At 35.8% G+C, this 16,040-nt stretch overlaps 1 protein-coding gene across 9 annotated transcripts in view; it reads right to left on the bottom strand.

Annotated features, from left to right (window-relative positions):
• Nucleotides 1–278: 278 nt before the first annotated feature.
• The window catches only part of NAP1L1 (nucleosome assembly protein 1 like 1), a 31,133-nt gene continuing 15,371 nt past the window's right edge, over nucleotides 279–16,040 (bottom strand). For 4 of the 9 annotated variants that reach the window (XM_080617181.1, XM_080617182.1, XM_080617176.1 and 1 more), the window contains exons 3-14: nucleotides 15,793–15,881; nucleotides 13,109–13,211; nucleotides 9,829–9,970; nucleotides 9,290–9,370; nucleotides 8,924–9,052; nucleotides 8,361–8,432; nucleotides 7,553–7,692; nucleotides 5,756–5,901; nucleotides 5,651–5,670; nucleotides 4,326–4,448; nucleotides 3,281–3,313; nucleotides 1,964–2,896 (exon numbers count right to left, since the gene is read on the bottom strand). In XM_080617181.1, coding sequence (XP_080473307.1) covers nucleotides 2,777–2,896; nucleotides 3,281–3,313; nucleotides 4,326–4,448; nucleotides 5,651–5,670; nucleotides 5,756–5,901; nucleotides 7,553–7,692; nucleotides 8,361–8,432; nucleotides 8,924–9,052; nucleotides 9,290–9,370; nucleotides 9,829–9,970; nucleotides 13,109–13,211; nucleotides 15,793–15,881 — 1,198 coding nt within the window. In that variant the 3' untranslated portion in view covers nucleotides 1,964–2,776. Of the gene's footprint in view, nucleotides 1,637–1,963; nucleotides 2,897–3,280; nucleotides 3,314–4,325; nucleotides 4,449–5,650; nucleotides 5,671–5,755; nucleotides 5,902–7,552; nucleotides 7,693–8,360; nucleotides 8,433–8,923; nucleotides 9,053–9,289; nucleotides 9,371–9,828; nucleotides 9,971–13,108; nucleotides 13,212–14,961; nucleotides 15,882–16,040 lie in introns of those variants that run through there. The other 5 variants (XM_080617178.1, XM_080617179.1, XM_080617177.1 and 2 more) reach the window with 5 other exon arrangements.

Raw genomic sequence — 16,040 nt, 5'->3', positions numbered from 1 at the left:
GAAAGAGCAGCCACTGCAAAAATGGATCCATGCTAAATGGATCTTTCTTTCCAACCCTACAAGGACCTTCCCATGCCTCAGAAAGTTATCTGGGTACTTAATTAGAAGATCAGAACTTCTACAGTTACGTGAATGACAAGATGACACAGAATACAGTAGCATCTTATTGACCGGGAAAACTCAAATGGAAGGCATTGGGTCATAGTTTCTTCAAGCTGAATACATTCAAATCCACACCTCAGATTCAATCAGCATCACATTCAATCAGCACCTCCACTGCTAGGCTAGAGATAAGGTCAGCATGAGAAAGATCTAGCCCATGTTTCAACTGACAATGAACATACAAAGTATGAACCAGAATATGCAGATATAAATGTAGTGAACAAAACTTTGGGTGAGAAGAGGGAATTCCCTTGGGATTTGTTTTCTCCTCTGTAGATGCTTGATACAGTGAGTACAAAGTAGAATACAGCTAAGCGTTCTAGCACTCCCTTTGGTTGCAGGGCAGGTTTTGTTCAGGACAACCTAGCTCTGTCTACACAGAAATCCAAGGCACCTTTCTTGGCTCCAGAATTCATACTAATGACCAGTGCCTTAGACTCAGGCACAGCAATACTGAAGTCCTTTATCAGATCTAGCCCCACTTCAAAAGACTTGTCTTCTCCAAAATGGCAGTGTTGACCAGTCACCGAAACATCTAACTCAGATTCACAAGTATCACACTGCAAGTGGAAAGTATGGCTCAAACTTTCCAAACTACTGTGTTTGGTTTTAAAACGCTATATAATTTACTTCTCAGTAACTCTCAACTTTTGTTTCTAGTGAAGAGTGAACTGCAGCATGAAAGATATGCCTTACCAGTTTACACATGCAGATACACACATCATAATGAAACAAGACTAGCTTCTGAAAATACTAGGTTTTATTCACACCCCAGTGGTAAACAATAACCTTAATATGATGACTAGGTTTCTTTTGTAGATCACTATGTCACATAAAATACAAAACCCATAGCATAAACAAGCTGACAGTTATGAATGTTTAATGTGGTCTCATTGGAAATTAAACAAGTTATACTAATCTTCTGAAGTAGTCAAATTCAAAATGCATCATCATCTCCTAGTTAGTACAAGTCACTGCCAGTTCTATAACAAAGTAATGAAGGCACAGCTAGTGCAAGCAGACTCAAAACCCGTTCCGACTACTGGGCTGAAAAATACTTTGGTTGGTTCTTCAGGAGAGAAGTTTTCTCTAAACAAATATTGGTCTCAGTTAACAGTTCTGATAATCTTCACAGCTGCAGTCTAATAGCTACATGACAAGGACTTCACAAGAACCAAACTATGTAGCAATGAATTAACATTCATGCTTTAGGGGATTTACTGCATTCTACGTATTGGCATAAAATTATACTGTTAAAATGCTAGGTAGATTGAACCTACATTTTAAACTGGTTCTTATGTGTTTGATTTCTTTTTTTTTTTTTAACAAATTGGTTACTTAATTCTACCAAGATACAAAACATAAGGCTGTAAGTAACTAATATTTGTGTTTAGGCTATTACAGTGCAGGTAATCCTCAAGGCCACATACACACTGCTTCACTGCTGCTTGCATTCCGCTGGGTTTTGATCCTTCTGTTGAGAAAAAAGGAAATATCAGTTTACAGGTATCAGTGTTTTAAAAGAACTATTAATACGACTAAGCCTACTTTCTTAAGTTCCAGTATTCAAGTTCTTTTATCTTTTCCCTTAAACTAATTGCCTAGTATTAGCAATACCACTGTCCTTAGATGTGGCAACATAACACAAGAAGCCCATCTTGCAGCTGCTTCATTTTGATTCCAAAACCTTTTTCAATTGGAAGCAATTTGAATACACTACAGCATATCAAACATAACCAACAGGCTGTATACTTTGATTAACAGTTCTATACCCTAAATCTTTCTAGGTACAATACCAAGATTATGTAATTCTTTCAAGAGTACTTCCATTGTGGCTCAAACCACTTCTACTGAAAAACATAAAACTGCCTCCTCATTAGAAATTGCAAGCACATTTCATAGCAGACATTCTTCATTCCCAGACTTTATTTTCACAACTGCAATTTTCACCTACCACCATTAAATGCTTTCGGGTGGCCAAACGTACCTTTTCTTCAGCTAGGTAAAAAAAAAATCTATGAACCCAGGGGCTCACAATCACTTTTCCAGCAAACTGAGCTGGACTAGTGACTTGCCCTTCCCATGGAATAAGAAAGCAGATAGTCACTCTCAGCTATTCACATTTCAGTACTTGGCTGTAAACACATTCCTGAACCTTCACTTCTACCTCAAGCAATAAAAGACTTGCTATTATTTATCCTGAAGAAGCCTCAGTTTTATACTCTGCTGGAAAAATCTGTGCCAGAGCCAGCTTGGGACAGGTTCCCAAAACTGAACCTGCATTATGCAGTTCTCTGTGTGGAGTTACAATTATAGAACATTTTCACCATTAGCAGCAACTTGCTGCAAGGCAAGTTTATAGAAAACCAAGCCTGACTAATTTCAGTGCTCAAAGCCAAAAGTCACTTCTACAAAATGATTCCTGGAGAAAGAACTTCAAAGCTGCTCTACCACTATTAGCCTGTCAGAACTGGGACAGAAATAGTCTTAGCCAAAACATACTCACCTTAGGAACTACTGATTAAGTATTTAAACAAAACAAACAAACAAACAAAAAAAAAAAAAAAAACCACCAAAAAAAAAAAAAAAAAAAACCCACAAAAAAAATCAAGATTTAATCTACATAAATTTGTAAGTGTGAGTATGCATTCACAAAGTTCAAATAGTCTTTATAATTCCTTACTTTGGGGTCATAGTCAGGATCATTTTCTTCATCTGCTTCTTCTTCCCCCTCCTGAAAGAAAACACTTATTTATGTTACTCTAGCTTATACACATTCAAATTCCTGAGCCATTTTCATTAAGATTAAATTATGCTCTTAAATACACTACCACTTTAAGTTACACATATTGCATTCATTAGCCCTCCACAAAGCACATCATCTTTTGACATCAGCTGCAACTTAATTTGTAAGATAACTTAGGGTGGTCTTCATTTGGTTTGGGCTTTTTGCTAGGTTGAAGTATTCACCCTAGATCCACAAAATTATGCGTTGTGTCTTACATTCCTAAATAATACTTAAACTTAGTGTCCAGAGTATTAAAAAACTAAAGGAACTCTTATTTCAGATAAACTATGAAAGGAAAATTATTTAAATCAAGGCCATCAGTCAACTTACTTCATCATCTGCCTCTTCACCTTCTTCATCGTACTAGAAGAGAAAATAAAAGGTTTTGACAGGGTCATAAAAGCAGCTGTTTATGGCTCAAGTACAGCCAGATAACTCAAGTAAATGCCAGAGACCATGAGGTACTGTGCTCCGAGAGAACTTCTTATTGACATACTTAAAAGTGTTTTCTGTATCAGCGGGAGCAACATTCAATCTTTTAAGCTGTGCTCTGGCAGAGAAAACCATCTAGTTTAAGTTCCTTACATGCAACACTGGAAGAGCTTATTAGACTGCGGTAAGCCTTCTGGCCAGTGGAGTGTCTCGAAGCCTAAGGCAATTTGTACAGTCAGTTACTTCCCTCTTCTACATCCCCCAAGCCAAAGCTCTGGACTAAGAGCTACCATTTTACATTTTAAAACCAAACTTTAAGGCAGGACTTACCTAAGCTATCTTAACTGTCAAACTGTCCTTGCTTGTGCAGTGGCAAGAAAATATTTTATCCACATAAAGTTCTGGGGGTTTGTGGTTTGTTTGCAAGCTTAGCTCTTTTACAGCACTTAATTCAAGCCTTTGCAGAGCTCATTTTAAATATTTTCACATGATCCATGAATGTGCTTATCTACAATTTTCTAATAAGAATACCCTCCAAAAGGATCAGGCTTGAATCTCAAGGAACTTAGCAGCACAGTATCGCTATAAGCACAAAGAACAGGCTGAGCAGGTAGATAAATAAGACTAATTTGTCCTCTGGCAGCTCATTATACCTCTACCAACATATTGGGTATGCCACCCTAGGAATGCCTTATACACAAAATCCTCCTCAGACATCCTCTAAATGTTCAGCTTCTACTACTCCTTTTACAATGAAACCCTGCAGTCACTACTTCAAGGATTAATTACTTTTGTGCTGCTGTTTACGCTAGGAAGTTCAGCTGAAACTAATGTTGATACATCCCATTCTAAAGATACCAACATTTTAAGTCAGAAATTACCCAAAATCTTTAAGCAGCTTTATTTCAAAGTTTTTAGCATTTTAAAAGAACACTATACTTACATCATCATCATCATCTTCAATAGCTTCTCCTGTGAAGTACAATACTGATCGGGGGACTATACGTTCACGCAAGAAATGACCTATTTCAAAGTCTGCAGCAAGGATTGCCTCAGCATCATCATCCTGCATAAAACAACATTTCCTAAATCATAAGCTGTTAACTATTTTTGACACAAAACCACAAGCTGCACAGACTTTGATGTGGCCAAATTTACACGAACCTCATGCGTTGGCTTTTTTTTTTTTTTGATTCAGGACTTGTTTTATAAGATTTAAATAGTGGAGCCAAGTTTTATACTATAGACAGCCTATTTGCATTATGCAGGGGGGACTGCTTCTTCAGTAAGCTTAATTATACAAAATTGTGGAGTTTAAGTTTTATTCTTCCCCACCCCCAACTTGCTTTTAAGTAGAAAAAGTTTCATTTGAGACTTTCATTTTTTTATGCACAATACCCATAAGAACTAACTACTAGCCAGGTAAGCCTATCTAATTAAAAATTTTACAAGCTACTTCTGATTATTACAGTGCATCTCCTCCATGACTCCCATTACACTGTGAAACACATGAACACCTAAAAATGCTCTCTGATGCAATTCCAGGTTTTTACTCCTTTTGTTTATACACCAAGTGTTCTGCTGCATTCGAGAAGTTACCTTCAACTCAAAAGGCTTCTTTTTAATTTAACATTATGAACATACAGCTTTTGGTGTCTGTGTCACAGAGTTTTAACAGCATGCTTCTGAAGGCTTTAACCAGATTCTCACTCAAGGTACATAATGTACTCAGTACTTTAAAGCGGTTTAGAGTAACATGGCTTATCGCTACAGAGTCTTCTCCTGGTGAGCACACAGAAGAGCGGGCTCCTAGTTTTCTGTTCTTGCCTTATTACCTTCTCCAAGAGTTAATAGCTTGGGAAATTTTTAACAGCATAAAATACAAATCAGATACATGCAGCCATTAGAGAAGTTCATCCAAATAATGCCCAAAAAGACCTACACCAGCCATTAGACCAAAGGCTGATAACAAAGATCACTACATTTATACAACTGTTAACAACTCCCAAGGTAGCTTTATCAAGAAGGGTAAGTTGTTGAAGTTTATTAAACTGAACTCTGTGATCCAACTCAACAAATACTCATTTTAATAAAGAAAACACAAATGCACACTATTGCTCACAAGTATTCTCAGTTAAATACAGAAAAAAAAAAAAGCTGAAACTGTTTCATAAATATCCAATTTCAACAAACATTTTGCACATAAAGGTATGAGTACTTTCACTGGTGTTTGCCCCCCACCCTCATACTTTAAATAAGCGAACTTACCAGGTCTCCACTTTCAGGAACTGTAGCAAAAAAAAAAAAAGAGACAAGTGAGTGAAGTACAAACTACATTTGAAGTTAATGCAGATAAACTAATGTTCAGTTTACCTTCAGGAGGACTAAAGAAGTTGAAGAAAGAATCATTGGAAACAGTTTTTGTCACTGTTCTAACTGTTCCACGACCCTTATGTTTCTGCTTCTTCTTAATGGTTTTCAAAGTAACATTTTTTCCTTTTTTCCAGTCTATTTGGCAACTGAAGAGGGAAGAAAAAAAAAAAAAAGGCAGCTGCAGCTCATTATCATTCCCCTTATTTATTCAGTGCTATCTTTTCATTACTTCATTCATCAAACCCGAGACTAACAGTTTCATTTTATGATTGAAGTGTTTTCATACAGAAGTTTCTCCTTCCCCACTCAATCTTCATTAGCTACCAAGTTCTGCCTAGTTTCCTATCAAAGAAGATCACTCCATTTTTAGAGCTATATATCAATAATAAAGTAATGTTATATTTGGTCATATTAGTAATATGCCAAGGTTTATCACAACTACCATTGTAATCCACAAGTCCTCAAAATAATGCGTGAAACAGATGTGTAGTTTTGGGTTGGTTTTAGCTGCCTGTTTGTTGGGGTTTTGTCACCTTGTTTTAGTTTGTTTTTTTTGTTTGGTCATTTTTTGTTAACTCTATCCTGCTTACTTTATGCAAAATCATGCCCACAGACTTATCTCACACTCAAAAATAATTCTGGGGACATGTAAATGAACTCACATCCATGACTATCCTTATTTATGCAAGTTCCTGATTACGTTCCTTTAAAGACTCAAAGGAAGCGAGTGAGCTGCTTTGGGATAAGAAAAAGCTGTCTTAAATTAAAAGACAAAACATGGACTAAGAATAAGTCATTTTCACAGCAGCAGAGTGTCATCTTACAGTGACCTCTGCCAGGATTTAAGCCTTTCAAAAACTGTCCAAACTGAGGAAAAAAAACCTGTTTGACTAAAGCTACTCACTTACAACTAAGTCTCACAGGATATTTGCAGAAATATGTTACATTAAGTGACTGGGAAATGCAGTGGTAAACGGAAGTCAGTATCAGTAACTGCAGAATAGTATGTAGGAAAAAAACAACCACGACTATGAAGCGATAGACTCTAAAGTAGTTACTAACACTCAGAAGAGGAGTCAGAACATTCAAGACACATTAACAGGCTATATACAGAGACCTGATGTAGCCATAAGGCTAATTATATACAATTCAGGTTTCTACCACCCTTTTGTTCACAAGAAAAGGGACATATACAGAAAAAGACTACTTAGTGTAAGGAATAACAGCTAATTTGGAACAAAAAGCATCACTGAGAAAGGAGTATGACAGCTCTTTAAAATCACAAGGAAGCTGGAGCTAACAGGAGAGAACAGTTCTTCATTTCTCAAATGGATCAAATGAAAAGAGACTCAGAGGCAAACATTCAACACTTGTGAAACAAACTGGACAACTGCAGTATGGAAAGAACTGGAACAGACTTCCCAAAACACTGAGTGTCAAATACAAAAGAGATTAAAAGTGATCAAACAAATTTTGAAAAAAGCTAAAGGCCTACAAAAAGATAACACCATCCACCTTCCGATCCAGTTCTAGCAACTGTCTATTTCTAAATAAATACTGATTAGGTCTTTTTATTTATATGCATATATAGTACATATGCATTATATAAAATATCTAATTTTATATACTGTATTGAAGCTACTGAAAAAACACTGAAAAACTTAAGTTGAAGCCAGCTGTTTACAAGTTATTAGGTAACAGTCTCTTTCCAGCACCTTCCCAAGCTGCAAGTCTACAGTTGGATAATGCTAAGGAAAAAACTGCTACATTGCCTTAAAGTTATTTATTAGCACTTACCCTGTACAACCCATGATTTCTGGTCCATCAAAGGAGAAGGGATCAGAATCGTCTGGCTCTGACCTCATTCTGTATGCCTTTGTCAATACTTCATTTGTGAAGTAGTCATTTGGTTCAAAATGAAATTCTAATGTGAAACTCTTAAAAAGAATTGCAGAGCATTAACTTTAGCAACACATACCTTTAATTTCTAAATACCTAAAATCTAAAACCAAAAGTACACATGGAGGGAATATATCTATCTCCTCTGATACTGAAATAGTGCCTATACATAACTTGCTCTAGAATTTGCTGCCCAAGCTGTACAACAAATCTTCAAATGTTTTCATTTACCATATTGATCTTGTGCTTACTTCTACTCATTAGTTCAGGTATTGCTTACAATAATGACTACAAGATCTAGTGTACAGATCTCTTGGTGCTAACCAATAAGAGATAAATTCTAAATTTAAAATATTAAAACTTCTCAAGCTACCTGACTTCCGGCAAGGAAATTATATCCAATTATATGCAGCAGCTATACAAAAAGTACCTGAAGGTATCAAAATTTAAAGGTGAAACTTAGTCATAAGATATTAAGGCCTAGTTATTAACTCATCAGAATTTGAAGGTTAAATTAAGTATAAATTCATTCATATGGTACTGCAACACTAGTACTAGCCTTTGTACTGTTCTTCAGAAGACAAGAAGCAGCTGTATATTTCTCATGATTGCCATAAGACAACTGGCTATCACAGACCATGCTACTAATATACAAATAAATCTCTAGATAACACAAGAGTAATCTTGTTTAATAGGTTAAACTAACCATAGGCTGCCCAACTTCTGAAAACTTCACTTTTATATCTTTTAAGTGTTTCAGGATAGGTTCATCATGTTCCTGTGAAGAAAAATACAGGTTATTCAATTTTCATAACATTAAATTGTACACAGATTTAAGACCCTGCAGAGATGAAAAGTCAGTTTTAGAACGAGTTTTCAATAGCACAAGAACCTCATTAAAGCACTGAAACACTTTCAGAAACTTGACCAGCAGATGGCAACAACGACTGCATGGAAAAATTTTCACTGTAGTACACAACCTAAATCCGTGCAAACATCAACTACAGTTTTTAGCAGTATCTAATACACTTTCGATGCCCACAATCTTATAAGTACAGAAGGTGTATTAGTAAGGTAAAATAAGTTCAACAAATAACACAGTAAGAAGGTATTTCAGAGTGCTCTGTGCTCTCAAGTTGACATCCAAGCACTTGCTCCATTTACGCTCTCCTAGAAACACATCAAGTAGTGTACTGTTGCTACTCCTTTCTTAAAGACACTTGGATTAAATATTAACACAACTTTAAACAAGCCTGGACCACCACCTACCTGCACCATATCACTTAGCAAGTCCACGTTCTTGAATACTGTCAGCCAAAACTCAGGAATTCCTTTAGGGTCTTCTTTTTCTTCATCTTTTTTTTCCTCTTCAAGCTTGGCTTTCTCTTTCATTTCCTCCTTGATAAAAATTTTAGTTTTTCTTAATTTTAAGAGCGTGACCAGAAGGTTCATTAACAGTTTTATGTTGATACAGAACAGATTAAGTGCCACGTGCATGCTTTAAGCCAAAGAATTATGATAATTATTATAAGTAATCATTACGCACCCAATTTTATTTTTAACTTTAGTTACTGTATTAAACCTTATTTCATGCTAAAGGTTGAAATACTGATGAGAACAGATTAAGATACTCACTGAAATTTCCTCTTCAACATCTGCTTTCCATTCACATTCTTCCTCTGTAGGTTCATAAATTGCATTGATGATTTCACTTCGCTGGAAGGTAAACCAAGAATATGTTCAAATTTCCTAGTTACTGTAACCAATAATGTCCTAACCAATAAATTCCTAATCCTAAACTTACATAATTAGTAATACATTAACTACGTATCAAAACTTTTTCTTCAGGTCCTAGAAGACTCAGCAATTAAGAGCTTTTTAATGCACTAAAACAAACACTGAAGTTCAAGAAAGGTTACCACATCATCTGGTATCTGCTCAATTAACAAGATGAGACCTGGCATACTGAAGTGATTTTGGTAACCACAGAACAAACTGAACCTTTCTCCCCATTATTCTTAGCTGATACTCATATGGATGGTAAAGCTGTATCAACTGAATTGCATAGGCACATACAAGACCAAAGTAATTCAGAACATGAATAAGCTTTCAGTTTATATTCCCCTGTGTCTTAGATAGAGCATTTAAGTACAAAACAATTAGCATTAAAATACCTTATCAAAAAAGGGCTGATACAGAGCAGCATACTTCCTTTCCAGCTCATGAACTTCCTCATAGAACTTTGCTTCTATCTGTGCACACTGAACTTGAAGGTTCTTGAGAGCATTCACACGTCTTTTAACAACTTTAGGCAAGCTGAAAAATTCAGTGACAGAACGGTTACTAACACTGCATTCTAAGCACATGCTGACCCCTCCTCACCCAGTCCCCTTGCAAATTAACCAACTTGCATCAAAACAGATTTTACACTCTATTTTAAGCTTTAAAAAGCTGTACAAATCAAACCCATGACCTACAAATCAAAACCATGACCCACAAATCAAAGCTATCACCCACTCTACCATGCAGATTGAAACTGTTAGCACAGGCTTTTAAACTGAGACTTAACCTCAGTTAGAACCAGAGTATCCCAAACACCTGGGTTTAACCATTGTCAATCATGAGACAAACTTGTACAACAGAACTTCATACTAAATCCCAAGTTTTACATTATCAACAAACAGCATAGTAAATTCATGTGATTGAGCATAATTAAAAAAGGTCTTATCATTAATTGGCTTGGTATTACGAAAGAATCTTCAAGACAATCAAGTTGTTCTTTGCTAAGGAACTTAATCTTAAAAATTCACATTTTTGTTTCACCAAGGCAAGCAGCTGGTACTACTGCCTTCTAACATATTAACTGTCACTCCCAAAGCAAGCCAGAACTGGTTTGCTAAATAAGCCACTGCATTATACATGTGTAAAAGGAAAGCAATTAAGGCAATCTTCATCATAAATACTTGTCAGCTACAACTCTTTAAGAACTAGTTTCATTTTAGCAAACTATGGTAACGTAGATTTACTGTTAGGACAAAGTTACATACATCAAGGTGACAACTGAAATTCATGGGGGGGATTGCTGACAGCCTCCCTTGCCTGAGAAGTGGGACAAATTGGTTACAGAAGATTATGTTAACTTCCTGTATTTGTTTTATTTAAGCAGCTGCACGGTGTAGGACCAGCTTCAGGTTAGAGGAAGTAACCAAGAACATATTAGCTTAAGTTACACACCAAAGGTTCATATTAATTACTAAAGCTCTTTTACATTTACCAGATAGAACAAGCACATCTTTCAATACCCTTGTTCACTTTAAAATGCAGAACCCTTCTCCTCAATAACTTTATAATCAACATGAACATACTATTTCTGGTTGCTAAGATAATATGCATATAACCATTAAATCAAAATTTCCCTTAACCTTCCAATTTGGGCAAAAGTACATCTGTTACACTAACTATCAAAATGCTTAAATTTAGACATGTATGTTCATGAAAGGTTGATACCATTCTCATTACTCTGACTTTTTGAAGAAGTTAGTCAAGTTAATCACTTGCTGTAATTTTATCTTCAAGTACAATATCAGATCCAACAGCAACTTAAGCAGAAAGTTCTGTCAGTTCAAGAAAAAGGTGCTAAGGAAGAAAATTAGTATGACCACACAGTTGAGTCATACAATGATCGCCCACTTAGTAGCCACATGCATATATTTACACCATTGAGTACTGGCCTTAACAATTGCATATAAAGAACTATGACATTCCTAAGAGGTAGTGCCCCATACATTCAGAATGTTCAGTTCCAGTATGTCAGAGTAAAGATTTTAACCCCTTTACTAAAGAATCAACAGTCTTTTGCATGTGTCAAAGCTACATTTCATGCCAACTAGTGCATCACTATTTGTACATCAACTACCTTTACAAACTGTACTTTTTTATTAAAAAAGGCAGTTTCATGAAAGAGACAGCTCTTAAAGTAAATCCAAAATGGAGAAGCAGACTATGAAATCTGAAGTGGACTTCACAAGTACAACAATGGTGAGTAAAAGCTGTTGCTCTAACTACAAGCCACTAGAAAAGGTTATCATCACACAAGAATAGAACCTGTTGTGAGCAGCTGATGGAAATTCTGCTCTATTAAAATATGTTTCATTAGAATTATTGTGGCCAGGCACAGGTGAAGAAGTTATTGGATAGCTGCCAAGCAATTAGCAAATTCTAAGCCTGAGCAGACAGATGTTTTCCTGGAACCTGTTTAGTTTCCTACCAGCTTACGCATCTAGTTCTTTAATAGCTCACATAACTGGCATTTAGGATCCCAGATTGCTGCTGAATTCTGTGCCATCTCAGTGCCTAGACTCTGTAGATGACTGAACTAAAAATAATACTTGGGAAGACATTTAAGAGTCACCTGTAAAGCCTGGTTAAGTAAGCATGCATACGTTGAGAAAGTGCAGACTCAAGTTACGCACATTTTCCAGTTCTTTTCATATTGCAAGCTAGTTTGGTACAGTGGTGAAGTTGCAATGCTTTTGTGTTAAAAAGTGCATTGATGAAGAGATGGTACAGTATGTCAGAGAGCAGCTGACTAGAAGAACACCATGTAAATCAATGTTACCACTTTTGTTCACTTCTTAGGTCAAGGATCTGGAAAGTTAGTAGATGTTAATTAAGATCAGGAAAAAAAAAAAAAACCAAGAAAAATACTGTGTATAGAAAGCCTGTAGTGTACAGTATATGAGAGAGAGAATGTGGGTACCCTTTGACTCCGTGCTCTTACTTGGGCCAGTATTTATTAAGAAAGACTGTTAGTTAAATGAGCTTTTCTTCCACACCATCATCTATCACAGAAAAATGGTATTGGTAGGAGTAGCAGCAACAGCAATGTCTGTTATTCAGTTCAAGTCAATAGCAATGTAGAACTGTATCACAGCAAGACAGTAGTATGGTTTATAATTCCTGTGAATGTGGTGAAATGTTCACACACAATCAGAAATCACATGAGAACCAAAAAATTTTATCTGTTAATGCAGACCAAGTAAGGAGACCACATGATAGCACATAGTACTGCTAACAACATTCCTAATTAGCTAATGGTTACAGGCAAAAAAAAAAAAAGTTACTATATTAGAGACAGCAGGTCTCCAGGTATTTTTCTGTACTTAACTGATTTTCCATGATTAAGGCAAAGCTACAAAAGACATTCCAAGTAGCAGCAAAATATCTTTTAATAGTGTGCCATATCATAACTTCAGGAGACAAGGTCAGCCAGCCATTGTAAATATTAACATTCTTTTGTTCATAAAACCCCAAATAAAAACTCTACAACTCTACAGATGGACTATATCAGTTTTCCTGCAATCTGAGCAGCATAGTTTATGACTGAACAGGCAATACTGTTCAGAAAGCAGAAGAACTGTTTGTATCACTACTCATACTGAACAAATACTGTACCTTTCTATATAGCCTGTAGATGTGCCTACCAGACCATCAAGTCTTTCCTGAAGGGCTGCAAGAATCTGAGGATTTTGCATCATCTGTACAGTCAATTGCCGAGCTAAATAAAAAAGAAGTTACATTAAGTGCATCTTTTAGACTGATCTTGAAAGAAAAGATATTTAAATACTACAAAAGAGCAGCACATTTACCATGTATACACACTTGCAAAAAGAAAATAGGCAAAGTAGCATTTCAAACACCTTTCCATTTGGGAAGCATGGATCAAACCCATCATATTCTGCACACTGAAACAGCATCTGCATTAAAATGGCCACTACACAGCAAGCTGAGCTTTTTTTTTTTCTTCTTTTTTTTTTTTTTTTTTGATTAAAAAGGAAGGTTTCTAAATGCCTCTGAAGGCATTGGTTTTGCCTTGACTGCTTTTACTTTAAGAAGGGAATAAAAACTGGAACGGGGATTTTCATTCCATTTTAAGTAAATGGAAACAAACAAAACAATTTCAGACTTGGATTTGTAAATCCATGTTTGCCTAATTTTTCCTGCAAAAGAATGAATTATTCATTAGTCTGACACATTACTGACTACTAGGTCCTTGAAGCCTACCATCTTCACCATCTTTAGAAAGCACCTTGTCCAAATGGGAAACCTGTTTCAAACAATGAAAAACACACAGATTCCTAGCCTAAGATTCCATTATCTGTATTAACATCAACCCTTCTGCTCAAAATTTGTGCCTCAATCTGCAGAAATGAATTTCACAACTTTGTATTTGTAATACTTACTAATAACTGATTAATAACGGATTTAATACTAATTAATAACTGATCATAAGAATTTATGGTCAGTTCTTATCATGCTGTTTTGCCGCCTTCTCCCATCCCCAACATCTACAGATAGGCAGACAAGTACTCTGCATTCCTTATAAGATACTAGGTTTATACAGCATTCTTCTGACACATTAAAATTAGAGTTAAGGTTCTAAATCCTTCTTGATGCATAAAACTTTTAGAAATGGCATACCATTTTCTATTTCTATGCCATTCACTACAGTAACCACATGTGAATATTCTCTTCCACTTTTATTCCTAGCACTGAAATTCCGTGCTGAAAAGTTATGTTTCAAGTGACATCCAAAAGAGCAGTCTTGTTTCTCCAGAACGATTGCAATCAGTTTATATTACTGTATATAGCTGTAATTATTTCTTAAAAAGGTACTACCTCACATTAGTCAATACTACTCCTCTTGTCAAGGTATCTAATTTTCTCTGGTCTTATTATTCATAAGTCTTCCCTATAGCTTGAAAACCTACCCAGTTGTGCCATTTGGGTCTGTTGCCAGGCACTCTTTATTATCAAATCAGTATATACATCACACACATGGTATGCCTATGCAAACAGCCATATCCCCTCAAACTGAGATCCAAACACATACTCTGTTTTGCAAGTTTTTGGATTTATGAACACTACTTCTTCAAAGAGCTTCCCTTTAAAGTATGACTACTTAGTGCCCACAGAAGGACTCCTGATATGCTTAACCAGAATCATCTAGATTTGAAAAAAAAAAAAAAAAAAAAAAAAAGAGGTAAATCAGTATAACTTAAGGAAAAATTGTGCATGAAGAATACACTAGTAAACTAAACAAGCAAGAATTACAGATGCAAAAACTGCTTAGCACTGTGTCAAGTTTCCCTACTACTAAACACGTTTCCGATTTGTAAAATCCAATTTCCCCCTAAGATTCCTAAAGTATAATTTCCCCTCAGATCCCATTACAGTAGCTGGAAATAATCACTAGAAAATCCCACATTATTCACCTCTAGGTTCCTTTGCAACAGCTGAATACCTACCATTTAATTACTGTAAGCTGTTCCTCAGCTGACCAATGTGTTCCCCAGAATTTTGCAATCCAATTTTGGAAAGACTTCTTTCAACAGATATAGCAGAGCCTCTAACATCACACCTTGAGCAAAATTATCATACTTTTCCTTAGTGTTGTTATTCTGTTCAAGCAATCACATTATGGGGCACTATCAGCAGTCCAAATCATTTTATTTCTCTTTCGGCTGTTTGCTCTTCAAAATTCTGTGTGTGCTCCAAATCATTAACTACAAAGCATGACTAAGACCATTCAGACAGACAAATGCATTCTGATACATGTTCAGGTTTTTTGCTGGGAGGGTAGTGGGGGGGAAGAGAATAAAGATTTATTGATTTTATTCATTTTAAGAGTAACACTAAGCACGATTTTTCTTCTGTTCGCAGTCAATTCAGCAGCAAATTACTGAGCAACTGATTAAAAAATAAGAGCAATACACATACATATACAAACCTGATTTTTTTCTACCCAAAGCTTCACATTTTCAGCTTTTAACTGATGTTAGCTTTGAAAGAATTTACTCACATACCCACAATAACCCTTTCTTTTCCAATTATACACCCTTACAGGTAGCCAGTGCTATCTGTACTGGCACTAACCATGACTAAAATGAGTGAATGCAGACAACTAATGAAAATACACAACTGGAAAACAAAACAAAAAAAAAAATCTCACTTCAAAATCTAAATACAGTTGTGCATCACTAGTTATGTTTTACCATTTCCTATTATTTTAAGTAGTAAAATCCTTTCAACGCATTCATTAGAAAGCATGTATGCAACTGCTTAGAATTTTCAGTTACCTTTGCTATTGGCGTCTTCACCAGTTTCTTCTTCTTCTACTTCTTCAACATCTTCCATATCCTGTTGATCAAGTTCAGACTGTTCTTTGCTATTAGGAATATTGAGTAACAGATCAAGTTAATTTTATAAAATACTATAATAAGCTTAAAGAGCTCAAATTAGAGATCATGTGGGTAGAAGCAAACTGTTGCATCAGTTTTGATCTATGACAATCCAGAAGTCTAAATAGCCAAAGCCAAATTCGTCT

Source organism: Psittacula echo (genome assembly GCF_963264785.1).
Source record: "Psittacula echo genome assembly, chromosome: 1".
Taxonomy (NCBI): Eukaryota; Metazoa; Chordata; class Aves; order Psittaciformes; family Psittacidae; genus Psittacula; species Psittacula echo.
The sequence above is the reverse complement of the archived record's forward strand: the minus strand, read 5'-3'. Positions and strand labels throughout refer to the sequence as shown.